Source organism: Ambystoma mexicanum, chromosome 5q (assembly GCF_040938575.1).
Source record: "Ambystoma mexicanum isolate Mex_15411 chromosome 5q, UKY_AmexF1_1, whole genome shotgun sequence".
Lineage (NCBI taxonomy): Eukaryota > Metazoa > Chordata > Amphibia > Caudata > Ambystomatidae > Ambystoma > Ambystoma mexicanum.
In genome coordinates this window covers 1,094,472,992-1,094,492,841 of record NC_090933.1, presented here as the reverse complement: position 1 = coordinate 1,094,492,841, position 19,850 = coordinate 1,094,472,992, and the positions used below count along the sequence as shown (strand labels likewise).

General features: G+C 45.3%; 1 protein-coding gene across 4 annotated transcripts in view; it reads right to left on the bottom strand.

Annotated features, from left to right (window-relative positions):
* Positions 1-19,850, bottom strand: part of NSMCE2 (NSE2 (MMS21) homolog, SMC5-SMC6 complex SUMO ligase) — a 933,269-nt gene that overhangs the window by 490,588 nt on the left and 422,831 nt on the right. For 2 of the 4 annotated variants that reach the window (XM_069621620.1, XM_069621618.1), the window contains exon 4: positions 2,903-3,059. In XM_069621620.1, coding sequence (XP_069477721.1) covers positions 2,903-3,059 — 157 coding nt within the window. The remainder of the gene's footprint in view (positions 1-2,902; positions 3,060-19,850) is intronic. The other 2 variants (XM_069621621.1, XM_069621619.1) reach the window with 1 other exon arrangement.

The window sequence follows — 19,850 nt, the reverse complement described above, 5'->3', positions numbered from 1 at the left end:
AATATCTTCCACCTCAAATGCCTGTGTGACTGTTTTTGTGTAAATCAAATTTCGCCTCTGATCACAGTGAAATTGTATGCCCTCCTTACCATCTCTGTTCACCGTCCACTGTGCAGTCCCTGGCTTCCACTCATTTACCCTACTGGCTCCCTACAAATGGAATGTACTCCCACGAGGATATTCAACAAAGAACCGCTCTTTCTTGCTTTATGATGACCCTAATAATAAAGTACCCCCTTTGCATTGAAGGAACACATGTGTCCTATATTGGCGTTGTGATGCTGGAAATGCATTAGAGGGACAGGGCCTCTGAATCCTTGTCCTTTATGGCTTTTTATCATGTGTTCTATCTTGTTTTCCGTGCTGGAGTTCATGCGAGACGCATGGCGGTGCGGCTCTTCCTGTATTTGGTTTGGTGAACAGACCCTTGTGCCACCCATGGGTGGGAGTACGACCCTGTACTTCTAGTGTATGTTTTTGGGCACCTATGTGTGGCCCACAGAGCAGGGTATGGGCTGGTGGCAGCTCTGTGCTGAAGTGACAGGTGCCCTGAGCATCCTCCATTTTGGGATACCCAGGCCCGGTCATTGGAATCAGTGGATTCCTGATAAGAAACAAGATGGCCCCTGTGGCCTCTTGTTTTCTATCGCCTGTTACCTTACTTTTCCCGAAGTCCCGGGAAGCCCTGACTCTGTCCTTTCCCCCTGACTGGCTGTTGGGTGGAAATTCCATATATGGTGTTGTGGGGGAAGTCCAGGCCAGACGGGCTGGAGCCTTCCCAATGATTATGTTGTGGATACACCCGTGGGGTGGGACCTGGGTGAATGGAGTGTGTGATGAATATGCATTCTGTGTTGTGGGTGTCTAGTATCTGGTGTTTGACACAATGACTAAAACAGCCTTGCCCGGAACTGGTATGAATGCAGTGCTGAATGGCAGAGTACTTGTCTGAATCCACAATCTGTGTTATGTGTGGCTGGATGGAGAAGAATGGCCTGAATGCACAGTGCGCCTGATTTGCTGACTGACTGCCTGAATGCCCTTTTGAGCGATTGGTTGCCGGAGTGTGATCCAGCAGAGTGAATGTGAGATCAACAGTATATCTGGGGGCCTCTCACTGCTAGAAATCGTTCTTAAGCTGAAGTTTGTACTTGATGCTTCCTCTCGAAGCCGAGTCAGAAGAAGGTGAACCGTAGTTCCCTTCGTTGCAATCTGAAAGCTGCTGTGCAGAACTGATCCAAGAGAGGACCTGGCTAGGAGACCTCTCCCAGAGCTATGAGGGACCACCGTGCACCAGCCAATCTTTGCCAAAGCTCCCTGGTAGACAGACCTACGAAAGGCTGCTAATCGGAGAAGGGGACTGCCAAGGAGAATGAAGAGAAGCACCGGACAGGCATCCGCCGTCGACGACCGCCGTCCGGAAACGCTGTGCTCCCTTTGCCTAAGAACATTTGATCCAAGGACTCCCTTGTTCATCATCGTTGACCACTTTCATCCTGCCGGAGAAAGTCAAGGCCATCGACGACCGAGGAGAATCCGTCGGTGGGTTTCCAGCCAGCCGAAGACAGCAGAGACGCCCGACAACTCAACGCCCTTGCTGGGCCAAAGTTCTTCAGTAACTCTTTGCGGCAACGAACACTCATCATCGAGGTGCACCGCATGCCTCAGCTTGCAGGACGTTTTCGACCGATCGCCAACAAGCGCTGCAAGAACTGAAGCTGCTGCCACAACGATCGTGTTCACCCTTTTTCCTCGTGGCATCTCGACGATCCCTGGCCCCTGCTTTAAAGGGAGCTGCTCAAGAAGGAACCCGTCCACGACCCAACGTCAAACTCTGCTATTCCAGGTACATTGGGGTTGTAGAACTATTTAGAAGGCAGCAAGACTCTTGTGAAAAATATATGGACTAGGCTTGTACGATATATATCTTTATTTACAGGTTGCCCAGGTGGGGGGATCCTCATACAGAACTGTCCCTGGTGGTAGGGGCTCAGTATTCTGCCCATTGTTCTAACCAACTGTTTTCCTCCCAAGTCTATCATTGGTTCACTGGATGTATTGATTTGTGCGACATTTAAACTACATCTAGTTAATGCACTTTAAAGGAATCAAAGTAATTGTGGTTCCACGTAGAACTGTGTATATATTTGCCATTGCAGATTAACCGAGCACACATTTAGTTATTGTGATTGTGTATATAACCTTGAACCTTAAATATATAAAGAGCTGTGTTTTATCTAATACAGTGTGTGGACATTCCTTTGTGGGTGCTTGGGGACTACACTGTACTTAAGAACCAGCCGGTAGGCCTTGATTGCTCACCACATTTTACCAATATAGAAAATCTTGGCTGGGGTCCTCTGTGCCTCTCCTCTACCATATAGAGAGCAGGAGTACAGACAACCCCTCCAGTCTTTACAGGCGTCACGCATTCCCTTCCGATCATCTTCCCTGCTCCCAACGGTAACTACATGTATGCATGTGTGTATAATATATATATATTTTTTTTGAACTGTTACTACATTAATTTACAATGCTGTTCAAACTCACCAACAAAACATAGACTCTGGTATTAACCAGGCACTATATGCCATTAGGTCCCGCTTAATATGGCAAACATGACTGATGCTCCAGAGGCAAGGAGAAGATCTAGAAAGTGGTAACTTCTAAAAGAATCCACATCCAGTACACTACATTCCTCTTCACCAGCCTGCAAACGCCAAGTGCCAAATTTGACTGCTTTAAAGAACACCATTTATAAAAGTGATGAGTATGGGCTTCCAAACAAGAGAATACTAGCGGCATGCAATGTGGCAACTGACTATCAATAAAAACACACTTTCACTGATGAACACAAATAATCTAATTGTTTTCATCAGTTCCAAGGTAAAATGGCACTTACTTTGTTTTCCCATTTCTCGAAGCTGCTCCTTAAATTGCACATATTTGTCATTTCTTTTCAGGTCCAAATCAGTGTTCCTGCTTTTCAGTTCAGCAAATCTTTCTTTCACCAATGTTTTCAAATCTGGAATTGCTTCTGGCTGCTCCCGTCTAATCTGCTGAAAGAAATATAGCTGAATATGCATATATAGTGTGTGTGCACGTTAGAAATGTTAATGTTTATTTTAGTTTGTACATTAAGCACACATACATATGGACAGTGTGGAAAACCGGAGGGTCTTTACCTGCCTACTCAAGGGGTAACTTCTACACAGGTGGCCAGGGGAGGGCCATCGTTATTTGATCCCGACCCTGGGAGTGGAGAAGCGAGGGAGGATCACCTGGGTGGAGGGTCCTTTGGGATTGGGGAGGGATTGCCCGAGGATTGCCCGAAGGGGAGACATGGTACCCCCCTTTTTCCAAGAACCCCGTACCCGACATTCCCTGCTATTACATGACTTCAGACTGTCCCCTTTTCCCTTTGACAAAACCTCCCTGCTCTGCTAAAACACAGCTAAATCCAACGCAGGCACTTTTTTATTTCTACCAATGTCCCATTAACAAGGACAGGCGAAGTCAGGCACTGAATACAGAATGAACACACCTGAGGACTTAGCACACCAAAGGTGTATAAAAGGAGAGCCAGAGAAACAGAATGAGAGAGCTGGAGCCCAAGGAGGTCCACGAGTGGGAGTATGAGAGCACAGGTGAACTGGCACGGCCAAAGAACCCGAGATCTGCTGGGGAAGTGTGACAAGGGAGTTGTGTCTCCAAGGAGCCAGAATAGGGTTAAGTGCAAAGCTGTTCTCCAGAGTGAAGTCCATGGAAGGTTGTTATGCAGGGCCAGAGATGCTTCCCAGGAGAGTTGGAGGGGCTGGAAAGGAGCCCTTCGTCTTCAGTCGATGAGACCACAACAGTGTTGCTAAAGAAATCACAACCTGTGAGTTCAAAGCCAGAGGGGAGCCCAGTTGATGATGGTGGCAAAGCGCAAAGGATAAAATGTTGCGAGAAGTAAGATAATTACAAGGATGAGTGTAGGATAAGAAGCTTGCTGAAAAGGAAAGCTTCGATTGCCTATTGTGAAAGTTGAGAGAAACAAATTAGCAAGCTTTCGCATGCACGTTAACATGTGGGGAAACAAGCTCTTGTGAACAGAAACATTATGTACAGGAGTGAAGTTCAGAGGGAGAACGAATATGGAAGCAAGTGAAGGGGGGCTATGCTTGAGGGAAAAGGCACGCTGAGACCCTGTGAAAATTTATGAATTGTAAAAATGTGCCGCTGCACGATATTGAGAAAAGCAGAAGTTGAACTGCAAAAAGGTGCCAGGGGCACGATGAGAAGAGAAAACTGAAAGAGGCCCAAGTATAAGAGTGGTCCCACATAGGGTGGGAAGTACTGTGTGTTCTGTGAGAAACCTGAAGGTGTCTCACCCACCAGTCCCTGGTGATCTGTCATCCAGGTGGCTAGGACACGTCCATCGCTATTGGATCCAGCTCCTGGGGGTGGACCAGCGCAGATGGATCACCTGGATGGGGAGTCTTCAGGGAGTGGAGGTCGGACATCGAAGGGTGGGACGTGGGATCCCCTTCCTTTTGACACCTTTTCCCCATCCTACCAGGTAGGATACATAGAAACTCAACCGCCCCCCACATTTTCCGACACAAACACTTTCTCACGGGCAGTTCACCGTGAGCGACAACAGACTAAATCCAGAGCTGTATACCCAACATGTCCCAACACAAGAATCAGGCAATTACTGATAATTACACACCCCGGACTTCCATCCCACTTCCCCACACGGATAAAAGGTGGAGAACAAAAGCACACTCAGAGCAATGCAAAACGTAGGAGGAAGCAGCAATTCCGAGATGGCAGTTTTCACCAAAGAACCGTGACTTTCAGGAGCCTCAAGGAAAAGACACAGAAACATAAGACCGGGAATTGCAGCTGACGAACAATATAGCATGTGTCAAAGGTACACGGGGCCCTCCTGCATTGATAGCCAAGGCAGGGAGAAGCGATTGCCACCGTAGTACTGTCCTTGACTCCGATAGCCAAGCAATGCCAGCGAGTCCAGTAGAGCCATTGAGTTGGAGAAACTAATAGCAGACCGGACTGTGTTATGCTCAAGGTTGCAAGCAGCAACATTGTATGAACAAAGAACTTGTATACAATTGAACTTTATGAAACCGAAATAGGTACCAGACACAGAGTGGTCCGGCGCCACGTGGATGCTCACTCAAAGGTCTCTGTTTGATATCCCCCTGAGTGGAAAAGAATTATTGAACTATGAAATCGAAGTGGTCCTGCAGCGGGTTACATTGAATCCTGTGCACAATCGAAAGTCTTAGTTTGTCTGTAAACTGAAATTGGTCTGAGCCCGGCTATGGGGGACTAATTGTAAAAGGGGATCTGAGCCTGGAAGAGGGGGATTCTGGTCAACCAGAAAACTCACTTGAAAATATATTGCGTTGGCAAATGTGAACCCGACTGGGGAATGTCTGCAAATTAAAGTTGGTCTGAACCTGACTGAGGGAGGCTAATTGTGAAAGAAGGAGCTGAACCCGGCTGAGGGGGGGATCCATGGTGAAGAGTGAATCGCCCGACTAGAATATTTGGAAGGGAACGTTTTCTTTGGTATTTCTGGTACATCAGGCCCTCTGAAGCCAGAGACTTTGAAGGAAAGAGTCTTGGGCACAGAAGGCCCTGATGCTGGTAAAAGGAACTGTGGCGTTGTGCCGAAGAAGCCCAAGAGTGTGCTGTGCTCGAGTGATCCACCTTGTCCTGCGCTAAAAACGTGGGGAAGGGAGACCAACGGCCTAAAACCCTGACTTATCATTTTATGAACACTTCTTTATTTTTGGGAATACTATCCCACACTATTTGTAGCACAGCAGTAAGGAATGGCAAAAGGCTTTTTAGTATAGACCCTTTTTACTAGACTCCACTAACACTTTATTATTATTATTATTTGATGGTCGTTGCTTGCTCCCATCTTAGATTTAGCTAAAGTTCAAGTTCAATAAACGCCCTTGAACTGTGATTACTTGTGTCCGTCTTACTTATATCATGCCTTCCTTACAGTTCATCGAAAGTCTGATACATTGAACTGCTGAATAACTGAGCGCCAAGGTGTCAGAGTGGTCCCGGCCCGCCAGGGGCTGAGTAAATCTGATGCACCAATACACCAACCTGTTGTGAACTTTGAAAGACTTGTCAACTAATGAGAAGTAGACGACTTCCTGAGGAGAGGTGACAGAGGAATTGCTACCTAAAGGAACTTTGAAGGTGTGCTACCAGAACAGTTTCAACTTTGCAAAAAGAACTTTGTGCAGTACCTTCGAAAGCCGAGGAATGCATGCTGAATCCCAAGTAGCTCAAGACTTGGGAAAGTGAGCTGTGGACCAGCTCCAATATTATCCTGTCCTTTACTTTGAAGCACCGATTTTTCTTGAGTCCAATCCCATGCACATTATTTTGTATTAGAGAGTGTGAGGGCAAGCATAGGTTTAACAGAAACTTTTGTTTTGATTAACTTAACTGACTTTGGACTTCTATTTGTGTTGGTGGTCGAGATTACTGCCATTATAGACAGAGGGCAAGTTAAGCAGTCTCAAAAAAAAACCCTTTCTTTACAAAATAAAGGTTTTCATAAACTTGAATCATTGGGTCTGTGTTTCTCTCAGGATAACATGCCGGTTTCACAACAGGCAAGACTATCCAATATATTAAGAGTACAATGGTATGTAAAATGCACTGCCCAAATCACATACTTCAGGAATGCCAGAGGTGTTGTATATATCTTGTATTGATTGTGTTGTGTTGGTTTGATAGTATTGCTGTGATTCTTTTACTGTGTGTTTGTTACGCTCACCTGGCTCCCACAGGGGCGTCGGTCGGACTCGGACAGCTGCGGTCTCCACCCACGTGATGCGTAGTGCAGCGATGACTGACTGGATCTGCCCTCCTAATCTTGTCTGCTTAACCCGTACAAATATTCTCCTGCAAGTGGAGAGATGGATTTAGCCACTTGTGGATTCAAGTGATGGCACCCCCACATAAAAAGTGCAAGCGGCATTGGTTCATAAACACGGCAAACTTTTTTGGGTCCCCAGCAAAACGTTCGGGTGGAGCCAAAGGAATGCTTCCTGGTAGAACCACTTGCACAGGATTGCTCGATGAAACAGGAGTTGGATTCCCCGCGAATCCAGGTAATGGTGTTTGCCCAGCTTGGTTTTGCAGTAATTGTCTAGCAAGATCATCAGTGCGCTCCTTTGACACAATCAGTTCTCTCCTGAGGGCATTAGTCTCTTGGCGCGCAGAGTGCACTTCTGCCCTAAATTCCTCTAACAATAGGGCTAGTTGGTAGGTTTCTGAGGTTTCCATAACGCCCCGGTGGGGATTTGTAGATAGGCTTCGCGTTCTGTTACGCTCACCTGGCTCCCACAGGGGCGTCGGTCGGACCCGGACAGCTGCGGTCTCCACCCACGTGATGCGTACTGCAGCGATGACTGACTGGATCTGCCCTCCTAATCTTGTCTGCTTAACCCGTAGAAATATTCTCCTGCAAGTGGAGAGATGGATTTAGCCACTTGTGGATTCAAGTGATGGCACCCCCACAGTCCTCCCCAACTAATCACCTCCAAAATGCCCTCACAGCAATCTCACCTTATATTCTTGAAAGATGAGTTCTCCATCCTGCGTGGATTTGCAGGGGCGCGTCGATTCCAGTTACTTCAATGGTTTGAAGGCTCAGGAGAGTTCCGAGAGTATTGACTCTGAGGTTCCTGGTGAGGACCAGTAAGTATTAAGTTCATAGAGTTCAATATGTCCGATGTTCACTCTTGTTCCCCCCTTCCTTTCTGGTCTTGCAGCTGGCTCATGAAAAGATGCTCTTGTGGCAGCTGGTGGCGCTCAGGTAAGAGTCTTTATTACCCGGCGCACTCCGGTAAATGTTGCACGTGGAAAACGTGTTGTTTTGTCTCTCTTTACAGATGCGGCACGTGAAAATATGGAGAGTCACAAAAGGATGCCTCCGGTGGTAAATCAGGTAAGTCTATGGTGGTAAGAATTATATTTGTTGGTTCCCTCGGCTCACCTTGTGGTTTTCTTTTGTCTCCTAGGTGCCGAAGTTCGGCGAAGAAATGATGGAGGCAGCGCTGACCCGAAGGATGCTGTGAAGAGTGGGGAGTATGGCGCGGCACTGCAGCTGGAGGTGCGGCGCATGCAGAAATGATGTTCTTTACAGGTCCGGAGATGAGATGGATCCAGAATCAGGTGTGGAATAGAAATAAGTTTGTTTTCTAACCTTGTCCCTTTCTTTCCTCTTTGTTTTAGGAGCTCTGGATTCGAGGCGGGCGTGGCAGAAGACTGGATGCAGGCTGCAGGCACGGTGAGCGTTACGCTGCTGGATGCAGAATAACGCGAAGCGTGTGTTGCTGGTCGGGCGTGGTTTAAATAGCCTCAAAAGTAGTCCCAGGTAAGAAGTCCCTAGAACCACACCAGAGTAAAAAATAGTCCCTGTAGAAAAATAGTCCCTTTCAGGCTTCATGTTGGATTGGAGTAATTTGCAGCATGGTCTGCCTGAGGTAAGTAATGACTATGAGCCTGGCGCCTTAGGCACCAGGACTGCACTCAGATAGCCCCTAGCCGGGGCTGCTGAGGTTTTACTAAATGTCTAGATGCCTGCTCCCGGGGCTGATGGGCTTGGTCCGGATGCCTGGGGGTAGGCATCATGACAGTGTTTGAGTTACAAAGGCCTTGTAATAAATGTGTTTATATTTTTGATATATACACCTGTCTGGCAGTAATTTGTAAGTGTCCTTGCTATGTGTGCTCATTGAGGTCCTTCAGTCACCCTCACCCCTCCTGAGACTTAGGGCCTCATTACACAGATGGCGGTGGACCAAGGTGCTTTTAGCACCTTGGTCCATGCCGGTAAAAAACCGGCACCGCCTTGGTGGAAAGGGGAATTAGCGCCCTATTCCAAGGTTGGTGGGGCGGTAATTCCCCCTTCCCCCATTGCCCTTCCCCATTCCCATTTTTGCCCCATAGGGCATAATGGGAATGGGGAAGGTGCTAATTACGGCACTGCAAATTGCGGTACCGTAATTAGCTCCCTGATCCCTTTGCGGGTTGGTTTTTAACGCCTGCAAAAACCAGGCGTTAAATTCTCCAACCCGCAAAGGGACCTCGTAGTAAGGCGGTAAGGGAATACCGGTACCGGTAAACCCTTACCGCCTACCGTGTAATGAGGCCCTTAGTCTTGATCGCAGACCATAGCTACCTTGATTGGCCTGGCTTGTCCAGAAGTTACCCTGTGCCAAGAAACTAGGCCGGCCTTCTGAACATCTGCCCACCAGGTCAGAGTTCAGAAATCCGTCTTAACAGGTGGCAAGGCCCTTCTCTTTCTTTGACACTTAATTGTGGCATTATCTCCCTATAGAAATTGGGCATCCCTCAAAACTTAGGGTCTTTAATAACTTGCTGAAAATGCACTTCTTCCGCAAATAGGTGTGGACTGTTTGAGCTAAATCTTTAGCACCGAATAGTTGCAGAACACCTGCACTTTACAAATCACCCAAGAATCAAGCTGAAATCAATGAGTCAAAGTAGGGGTAGATGTGCATCCCCTGCCGACAAAGACAAAAGCCCACCACTTCCTTTGCCTCAGGGAACAAAAGAAGAATTTTAAGCTTCAAATGTCCAGTTTGACAGATGGAGGCCACTTGATCGCACATCGACAGTGAGGTAATTATTATTATACCCAAATCATTCATTAAAGTTATAGGAGAAGGGAAGGGACCAAGAATAGAGGGCCAGAAATCAGGAGTCCAAAAGGACAGAGGATGAGATGAGCCAACAACAAGTACCTCTGTCTTCTCGCTGTTCAACTTTAGCCAGTTCTTGGACATCCACCTGCCCAATGCCTCAAGGCTACCCCTAAACCGAGCAGCTGTGTCCAGTGGAGAAAGATCCAGACGAGGATGATCGGTGTATCGTCGGCATAGGAATAGCACGTGAAGCCGTGGGAATGCATAAGGCAGAGAAGTGGCTGTATATGGATATTGAACAGAGTGGGAGAAACAGCAGAGCCTTGGGATCTTGTATAGGTAGTACCCCATGTCAAAAACCATAGAAACCATCTATTTGTGTGGGCAAATAGGGATGTGAAGAGCAGCCCCTTTCAGATCTATGGCATACATACAGACAAAAACTGCAGGCACATGCTGATCTGTTGACCATCCTAAAGGGGTCCTACAGTTCTAATTAAATAGAACACAATATTCTTTAATGTTAATGTTCTATTTTCCAGTGAAAAAGCATTGGTATGTTATTATTCACGTTTTTGTAAGGGGTTTTCTTGCTATGGTGGTCCTGAATTTCGAGAGTTGCTTCCAATCCCTTAAAAAGAAATCACATCAGAGGAGGCGTGCGCAGTCAGCAAATCCATTATAGCAGCAAGGGGAGAAAGTATTAATGTGCATTTCTTTGAATCTACACCAGGTTTACTTAGCTACATACAGTCCATGTGACTGTTCATATGTATGGCTTACCATGAGCTCACAGAGTCAAGTAAGTGATATTTTGTGCCTGATGCTTTCCGCTCGCAGACTCTAAGCCTTGGTTGACTGCAGCATCACAGACACACTTGGCAGTCTACTTCTCTTGTCTTTCCACTCGTTGATTCCTGTAGCTCTGCCCTGCAGAGTACTGGAACTACAAGCAGCTTTCCTCACTTCTGTGTCTGGTTCTATTGCTTCACCTCTCAGCGACTGATTGAAGAAAATGTATTGTGCACGGCCAAACCTACACACCTGGCTCCACAGATTGAGGTTTCTGAACCATGCTTCGCGTTCCGGCCGGGCAGCCACAGTGTTCTTCCATGCACACTGTGATGAAGTTTCATGTCAAAGGCTGACGATGGAACAGGGGTGGACCTTAGGGGCTTTCTGCCGCCACTCGCTCTGGGATGTATTTCTCAGGAGGACGTACACTGGTTTCATCAGGCTCTCCAGTGCATACCCAGCGTTGTCTATCACTCCCTCCTTCGATATGGACAAATCAGTCAACCCAGAAAAGTAAGCCTGAGAAAGTGTCCCTGGAAGGACAGGTGCCACCTTTCCCTCTATACACAGCATTAGCATTGGCTTTAAATGGGTAGCGCTTAAGTAACACCCAAAAGCCAAAACTAAAAATAGTAGTTTGTACATGGTGTGACTGGTTTGTACTTCCGCCGCAGCAAGCAATCTCTCAGGCAATATTTTCGAAGGCAAATCTCTCAACTGGTCACTTTAACATGCCCAAGGCAAGAAACGTACAATATCGATGCAGCCACAGATGTTTGCTCTGAACAGGGGCCTAATTGAAGGAGAAACTCAACATGGACTATACTAAAGCGGGTCCTCTTTGTAAGCTTACATCTTAAGAGATGGACACTTCAATAGCAGTGTTAAAAAATGATCAGCATTAAAGGTAAGAATTAACTAATTAGAAAATAATGAACTGCTTCAACAGCTGAAGACTTCACATCTTGCAGAAACGACAAAGCAAGTTCTTTGCCAATTCGAATGGTTTCAATTAGGAGATAAATCAAGCCAGACCGCATACAGTTCTAAATGTTTTCAACGTTGCAGCAATAATGCTATCATTTATGTACAGTAGCTCCAAATCTAATAGGCAGGCTAGGCAAAGGCCATCTGGGAAATTATCGATCCTGGAATTGTTGACTTCTGCTGCATCTCATTCAATACCACTGATGAAATCTGTGATCTCATTAATGGCTGGGGACCGCAACATTGCAGAGGAAATCATGTTTAGGTGAGAGCACAGTTGTCGCCATGTGCTTCCTATCTACTGTGGAAGAGTGTGTGTGTTTTTATATGTATGACCATTGGAGAACCACTGGCTGAATCGGGGGGGGGGAGAGGAAGGGGGTGACCCTTACCTTCCTATGCAGCTGTTTACCTGCTGGGGTACACGTTATCCCTGTACCTGCAACTAAGAAAATAAAGACTATGTGTACCTGTGTCTCCTGCTCTCCGTAAAGAAGGCATACCTTAACAGTAGGTTACAATTATATTTAATTGGGCAGGCTAAAGTAACTGACCCACTGATGGATTTTTTATGAGCAGTGATTAAAGCAAATCCAAACCAAAACCACCTTTGCATTTAGCTTAAATTCAACAACTGTACAGAAAGAATTATTTAAGACAAAAAGAAAAATTGCAGGTCTGCAATACCAATAATTTGCAGACGCAATGTAGAAAGTGTATAGTTAACGCTGTTGTACTACACGTGACAGCACTAGCTTCACAGATGTTAATTTGGTACTAATTTAATTACAGAGCGTGAACTAAATAATATGATCATAAATAATTGCAGGTTGGTTAACAAGGTGGCACCACAATTAATTTGGCAACCACATCTTCTATGCTTCTTCGGGATGCAGGCAATGTTGTGTCATTTCCTTTGTACAGAAAGATGCACGTTTTCAGCTTACTAAAATAACCCTATGTGGTTACTAATCAGCTGATGCCTTTTGCCATGCAGGCTGATGGTGGCACAAAGAGCATCAAGAAACAGCCATCAGACCTCGCTCCTATCAGGTAAAAAAAATGGTTACTTTGCCTCTAAATGTTGCAGATAGTCTCCTTGGACTTTAGTTCCCCAAAGATTTCCAAAGTTTACAATGTCAACTTGGATAATATCACTACTGTCTAGTGAGGGCTTTCAAACTCGTCCAGGTACTTCAATTTTTTGTTTCCTTCCTTTACAGCATTAGTCAAATAAGGTTTTTACCTAACCCTTACATTACAGTGCCAGGCAGACGCTGATTTGATGAATACCCCTGTCACTCAATTCATAACACTACTTCAGATCCCCGACCTCCTAACCTCATACTTGGAAAATAAGAAATGTAAATTCAAACTGAGTAATCAGGGTTGGCAGACTGGGTCCCCTCTCACAGCTTTAGCCTGTAGAAATCTGTGCTGTGCAGGAAAAATCAAGACCTGTTTTTCAGACTACTTTTTGCCTTTTGAACATTGCATTGCAACTTTCCCTAATTATTCTTGTTGCGAGGTGAGGGATGAGCATAGGCATTCAGTGGATATGTGGGGGATGAGAAAAGGAATGCAGTGGAGATGTGTAGCTGAGGCAGAGGGGCGTTTCAGTGGAAAGGGGTGTAGTAGGCAGATTGACCATTAAACAGAGGAGGCAGAAAATATTCCCAGACCGGTCTCTTGTTGGTTTACGGCTGCTTCACTGCATAAGATCATTAGTCGCAGATGGCCTCAGCAACAAACCAATTCTTGAAAACAGTTCAAGGGTTTTTATTAAAAGGCTTGCAAAGGGGATTACAAGGTGCCGTCCCTCTGTCTCTCGTCTACAGTGGGCTGGTCCCTCCCTAGACCTGATGTCCCTATATACCAGATGGTCACTAGAGATGGTAATACCTCCTACTGTCTAAAAGTTGACTGGCAGGCCATTATGACTCAAGACAAACACCTAATCTATCTCACATCCTCTGGAAACAATCTATTTGAATCCTTAACTAGATTCCCCAATAAGAATGTTACCAAGAAAAAGGTGCCTTCCAAATACCCAGGTCTCACTCAGTCCTTTTTTGCATGCTAATGTATCCCTGGCCCTGATGCTGTATCCTTATTTTGCCTTTCTTCTATTCTCTCCCCTCTCTTCCACCCACTCTCCTTTGTTTAGCCATCTCTCTTCTCTCGCTGTCGCTCTGAATTTCTGCTTTCTACCCCTACTGTCCTTTGCTCTTTGCTACTACTTTCCACTCTACTACCCTCCCCCAATCTACTACACTCCCATCTACACTCTATTAATCTTCCATCTTGGCTCTCACTACACTCCATTCCTCCTTTCAGAGTGAGCCTCCTTTCACTCTCTTATTCACCTTCCGTTCACTGAAACGTACTCCTTACACTCCTGCTTAATCTCATTCACCCACTGTACCATGCACACACTCTAACACCCAGATTCCACTTTCTCTCACCAACCATTAACTCACATTTCCGGTTTAGCGTTGGAGAAGTGGGTTTGTTCTTTGTGGCTGCATACCCTGGTGCTGAGGAGGAGGAGCTGACCGCATTCTACATGAAATCTACTACCTCCGCGAATGCAGAGAGAATGTGTAGTGTTGGCGACTGTGGCGTGCCAACTGTAGTCTGTTTACAGTGGACTCCTGCCCTGGTGCTGAGACGGAGGAGTTGATTACATTCTACATAAAATCTACTACCTCCACGAATGAGGAGTGTTCACGGGAGTGAGCGGTGAGTAGCAAGCAGGAAAAAAAAAAAAAAACGCTACCCTGTAGCCTGCGGCTCACTGTCAGAGCACGACTCCTTTGGATTTTGCTAGAGTTTGGAACAGGATGGGCGATATAACTGAGGTATGTGCACCACAGTATGTGAGTGACAGGGCGGACGGTATCGACAGGATGGAACCTAGCCGTTTGATCTCCGATTCCCCCATTGAATGAAAGCTGTTTTAGACAATTCATTTTATATACAGGGAACAGGACCCTCCATCGAACATTTGGCCACAGTCCAAGGGGAGAACCCGGAGAACCCTGGATCTATTTTTTGTGCAAGGTTGGACTGATGAGACAGCCCCAGCCCCAGCCCCTAAATGTGAAAATAACCATCGCGGCTGGTACCGCACAATATATAGACGCCCTGGACCTAGTATGATAGCAACAAATTTTTGTCTCCTCCCTCTCACTTTAATTGTCCCCCCCTCTCCTTCAGCGCTATCTGAAATGTTGTCAGGCCTAGTATGATAGTCACTTGTATTGTTCCTCTCCCCCCCGCCCCCATCTCTTGTTAATATCCGGCTCTACCAGAAATGTCATCAGGCCTAGTACGGTAGTTGCCTGTCTGTTTCCCATTTCCTCCCCATCTATGTTTTGGCTCTTGCATTATCTGAAATGTCGCCAGGCCGAGTACGATAGTTAATTTCACATTCTTGTTGTTCATATCCTGCAAGAATGTCATTGTATTTTCCCTTGTTCCCTCCATTGTCGTGAAGCGCTTTGAAACACATTGTGTATAGGCGCTATATAAATAAACTATCATATCATGGATGCTTTGCAGGTGCGGCTACTAGAGGCAGAGATTACCTCCAATTGTTGTTGCTCGAACAGGGGGCAAGGGGTAGATGTACGAGACATCAAAACAACTAAATCAGCGGCTGAGAGGGCAGGCACTGTTGCCAGTATCGCATCCGCAGAACAATCAACATTAACAGGAATCTAAGTGGAAGGGGATAATAACGAGCTGGAGCCACCATACGACTGATACCTTCCCTAAAACGAATATTGAAGTAGCAAACCAAGTTAGTTTGCTTAAAACAACAGACTGGCAACAAAATATCACAGAGGTACCTCGCCACCCCATTATAAACAAAGTGAAACAACCTAAAACTGAGAACTGTGCTTCCGCAAATGTCAGCTAAAGGACAGATGCAGAGAAATCAGCTTGATAGCCAACATGAAAGCCGAGCCATTAAAGAAGCAAACACTAAGTCAATGCAAAGTAGTGGAGGCGGAAACGTTTTGCAGCAAGTGATCAAGGAGATAAAAACATTTGCAAGCCGATAAGCCTAAATCCTTCTGAAGGTATAAAGAGCCATATGTCCTTTTATGGGGTGAAGGACTCCGCCCAGGACGAGCCGATCCCCTAACCATCATCTCGAGGCCTTACGACTCTATACAAGAGTACAACTAATGACATTTCAGATCAACTCTTGTTGGAGATGTCATTGACGGTTGAATCCGAAGCGAAACTTCAACCGAGATCAACATGGGACAACGGTGTGATAGAAACAGCCAAATTGGTGACGTAGCACCGGAGTGTTGTCTTAATAACATGGATCAGCAGAAAGTAAAGGCTGACGCAGCTGGAACTGCATTAAATGAACCAACCAAACCAGAGGTTTAAGACTATTTCACTCATGAGTGATCGTCAAGGACCTGTGAAAAGATGGAGGCTCGATAGCACCAACCAGCAAGATGGGAGCTTGGTCAAATTAAAACATACTGCCTCACAAACTAGACCATTGATTCAACTAGTTGAAGACAACATTGACCCTATGCAAACTGACATGCTTAAAGAACCAACTAGCAAGTCTTTTTATTGGTATATACATGGACATCAATACTGGCCCCATTTATGAAGCTATATGAGCAAATGGGGGACCAAATGAAAGACCAAACAACCATGTTGGCCATGCTTCGTTCAAAAATGATTTATGTGGAAGGTTTTATTTCAGGAATCCGATCTAATCTGGACAACAGTACAGCTAAAGTCACAAGCTTACTGCACACAATACTTGACCCTATTATCAAAGACACGCAACATATGAGAATGTCAAGGGATTTTGAATCATCACTAACGCAACAGCCAATGGGTTGGTGTCCGCAACATCCAACCACGATAACACCAAGTGACCTTGCGTGTAGTTTGAATGACAAAACGAACCAGATGAAGCAAGTGAACTCAAACACTGAGTTATGTGTACCTGAAATAATCCCAAATACCAATGAGAACATCATACGAATCAGGACCATAGAAAAGGCTCCAACTATAGCACTGCCTGTTTTGACAACGGATTGCTTGAATGATAAACATGAGACCTCAAAAAACGAGACTACGAAGGAGCCTGAGTTCAGTGCAGTGCCTGCCCGAGCAACACACCAGGCAACAGCGATAGTTTAAACTGTCCCGGAAGACTTAGAACATTGCTTGCCGATTGCTGAACGAATTTTGAGGGAAGAAGAAACCCAGAAAGTAGTCCATCCACCAAAATGGTGTGCGATTTTTGCAAAGCCAACTAATAAACCAAACGGGAAACTTCCTGCAAATCAAATGGCATCCACAAAACCAAAAATAACCAACAAAGGTGGCCTTAAGGATAAAACAAAAAATGTAAAAAAAAACAAAGAATCAACCTCATAATCCCAAATTGAAATCAAACGGGAGCAAAACGTTTACCAAAAACATCACTTTACTTCCATCTAACTATACTACACCCGTAAGATCGTCCACAAGAGAGTCCCTAACAAGCTTTCACAGAGACAGCAATCGATAAATGCAAAGCATATACCACAAACTGCTGAAGCTAAAGATGAGTCGTCTGGGTAGACTAGATGGACCTTTCAAATTCACTGACTCCGAAAACAATGAGGGGGAGGGAAAAACATCAGAAGTGGAAGAATCCACTTATAACCCCGCATCATCAGAAAATGACGTACAACAGGATGTACTAGAAGAACCAAGATGGTCTAAGAAGTCACTTGGCCTAAAAATCATAAACCTAACAAGACAGAAAACATCAAGTGTACGGGAGACAACACAGAACTCTATGATGATTTCAAGTGTGAGACCAAAACAGTCTAGAAATAATCAAATTTCAGGTGAAAGCATAACAATCACACACCCACGTACTTTTAACATTGACCATGGGAAACTAGACACAGCAGACAGAAAGAGCTGGAACATTTCAGTTACACTGGATAATGCTGTAGAACAAAGAACTAAAGACAATTTAGGCAAAAGTCCTCAAATAAATCAATCAAGTGAAAACCAAATAAATAAGACATTGACAAGCGACAGTGAGAACAAACCAAAAGGGAAGGAAGGGGCGGGGGGAGAATTGGAAATGGCTAGCAAGCCTTTTGGCTGAAAAATAAATAAATAAATAATAACAAAAAAAAATAAAATCGGAAATCCATAGTGCCAAACAAGTACAGAGAGCGGACAGATGAAAGTGGAAAGTTGGAACACCCGGGGGTTTGCCCACTTGTTCATAAACCAAGATCTGTTCATGGAAAAATCTGATGTGATGCATCTACAAGAAACGTGGTTGAGAGACCCCCCATTACTGGACAGCTATACGATTTATCTGAACCCGGCAACCAAAGGTACAAAAGGTCGACCGATGTCGGGCCTGCTGATAGCAATTAACAAGCAGCTGCAATTTACCCTGATAGAAGATCTTAATCCAAGTCCATATATGCAAGTGTTGGTGGGCAGGTTACCCACAAATCATGACCGACTAGAAAAGATCACAGTACTTATGAACTTATATTGGAACCCAAAATGGCAGGAACTGAAGAACTTCCCTAAACAGGTAATTGACCTGAGAGGGAAATGGAGTGACCCACATTTTCTTTTATGTGCTGATCTGAATGCCCAATGGCTTGACAAGAATGGACAGGAATTACTTGTTGATCTTATGTCTACAACAGAATCTAAGACTAGAGGTCAACATTGGGTCACAGCCTTGAACTCAAGGGATATTCAGATCCTTAACGGCATGACCAAAGGTGATATGCCGGGGAAGGTAACATGGAGAGGAAAAACTGGAGGTTGCACTATTGATTACATCTGCGTTTCCCATAACCTGCTTATGCTAGTTCAAACATTGCGGGTAGAGGAAAAACATCATAGCACCTATAATTCGCTAACTATGACTTGGGCCTTGAACAAATTGGCTGGAGAACGTAAATACCCAGTTGATCTGGAAGTTACATCTGGAAGGAACAGATTAAGGATCAAAGGGAAGAAACCAATAGACCTTATAGAAAAACTTCAACTGGAAATATTACAGGTAACAAAAGCAGAAGACACCAACGCAGTCAACTACTGTCGGCTGTTTGAAGCTTCTAGTCAACAAACCCATCATCCATTACCGGCATGTATTTGACCTAGCTGTTCAGAAAAAAAAAAGTTATTGAACATCTTGATTTGAAACTTGAAGAAACAACTCACGCCGGAGACTAAAGTAAGGATCCACAAATTAAAACAATATAGAAACTGGTGTAAATTGTACAAAAAAGGCTAATGTCACAAGACGCAGAAAACATGTTACAGAACAGAAAACAAAAAAACACAGCCGAAATCTGGACAATGATTAACCGTCTGGACGTGTCTCAGAAAGCTTTAACAGGTAATCTGGTTTCTGCAGTACAATGGGCGACACATTTCTCAAAATCTTTTTACACCATTGGTGCTCAGGTGATAAGAAAAAGGGGTGGTGGACACTGGGACAAGTTAGACATCAATTTGGAGTCTGTTAAAGAGATTGCAGCCAAGCTGAAAAACTTGAGTGCTCCGGGGCCCGATGGAATGACAAATGCTTGTTAGGATGTGCAGTGTTTCCAATGTTTACCTGTTAAACCATGAGTGTATAATATTTCCTTCACTATGTCTATTGTCACTTAGATACTATAGAACATAGAACTGCATCTTATGTAGCAGGGTTCCAAGGAGAGCCAGTGAAGAAGCAGGGCCTTAGTGGGAAGATTGTACTCCTCCTGCTGGGGGTCGTCTTATGTCATCAACTTGCAAATAAAAGGTTCTTTACCTTTAAACTACTGGTTATGTGAAAGCCTCCCTTTGTACATAACATTTGGCGACGAGGATGGGATTGGGACCCGGAGGACGACCCCCAGCGCCTTTTCTACAGATCTAGTGTGCTGGCTGTGGAGCGGAGCCAGCCTGACTTGCCTGAGGGAGGGCCTTTTTCAGTGGATTATTGACGGCCTGACATCCAGTGTGTGGCATCCACCGGAGGGACATTGCTAGCGCCAGAGGAAAACCCCTGGAGGCTCCGTGGTCTGTGGGAGCTGGAATTGGACCCCTGCAATTTTGTTGAACTTGTGGAGACTGGGCTGGCAAAGACACGGCTTTGGCACTTTTATAATTGGATTTTGGGTTGTGTGTTTTCTGAGCGGCCATTGGACACCCTGGCCCCACACTGAGCAAGGTTGAGAAAGGAGTCGCCGCCGATGACCCTGGTGAGGCGCTCCAGGGTGAGTACATAACCAAGCAGCTATCTTTTAATTAGTGTCACCTACCTGATTGGGTGGGAGCTCTATT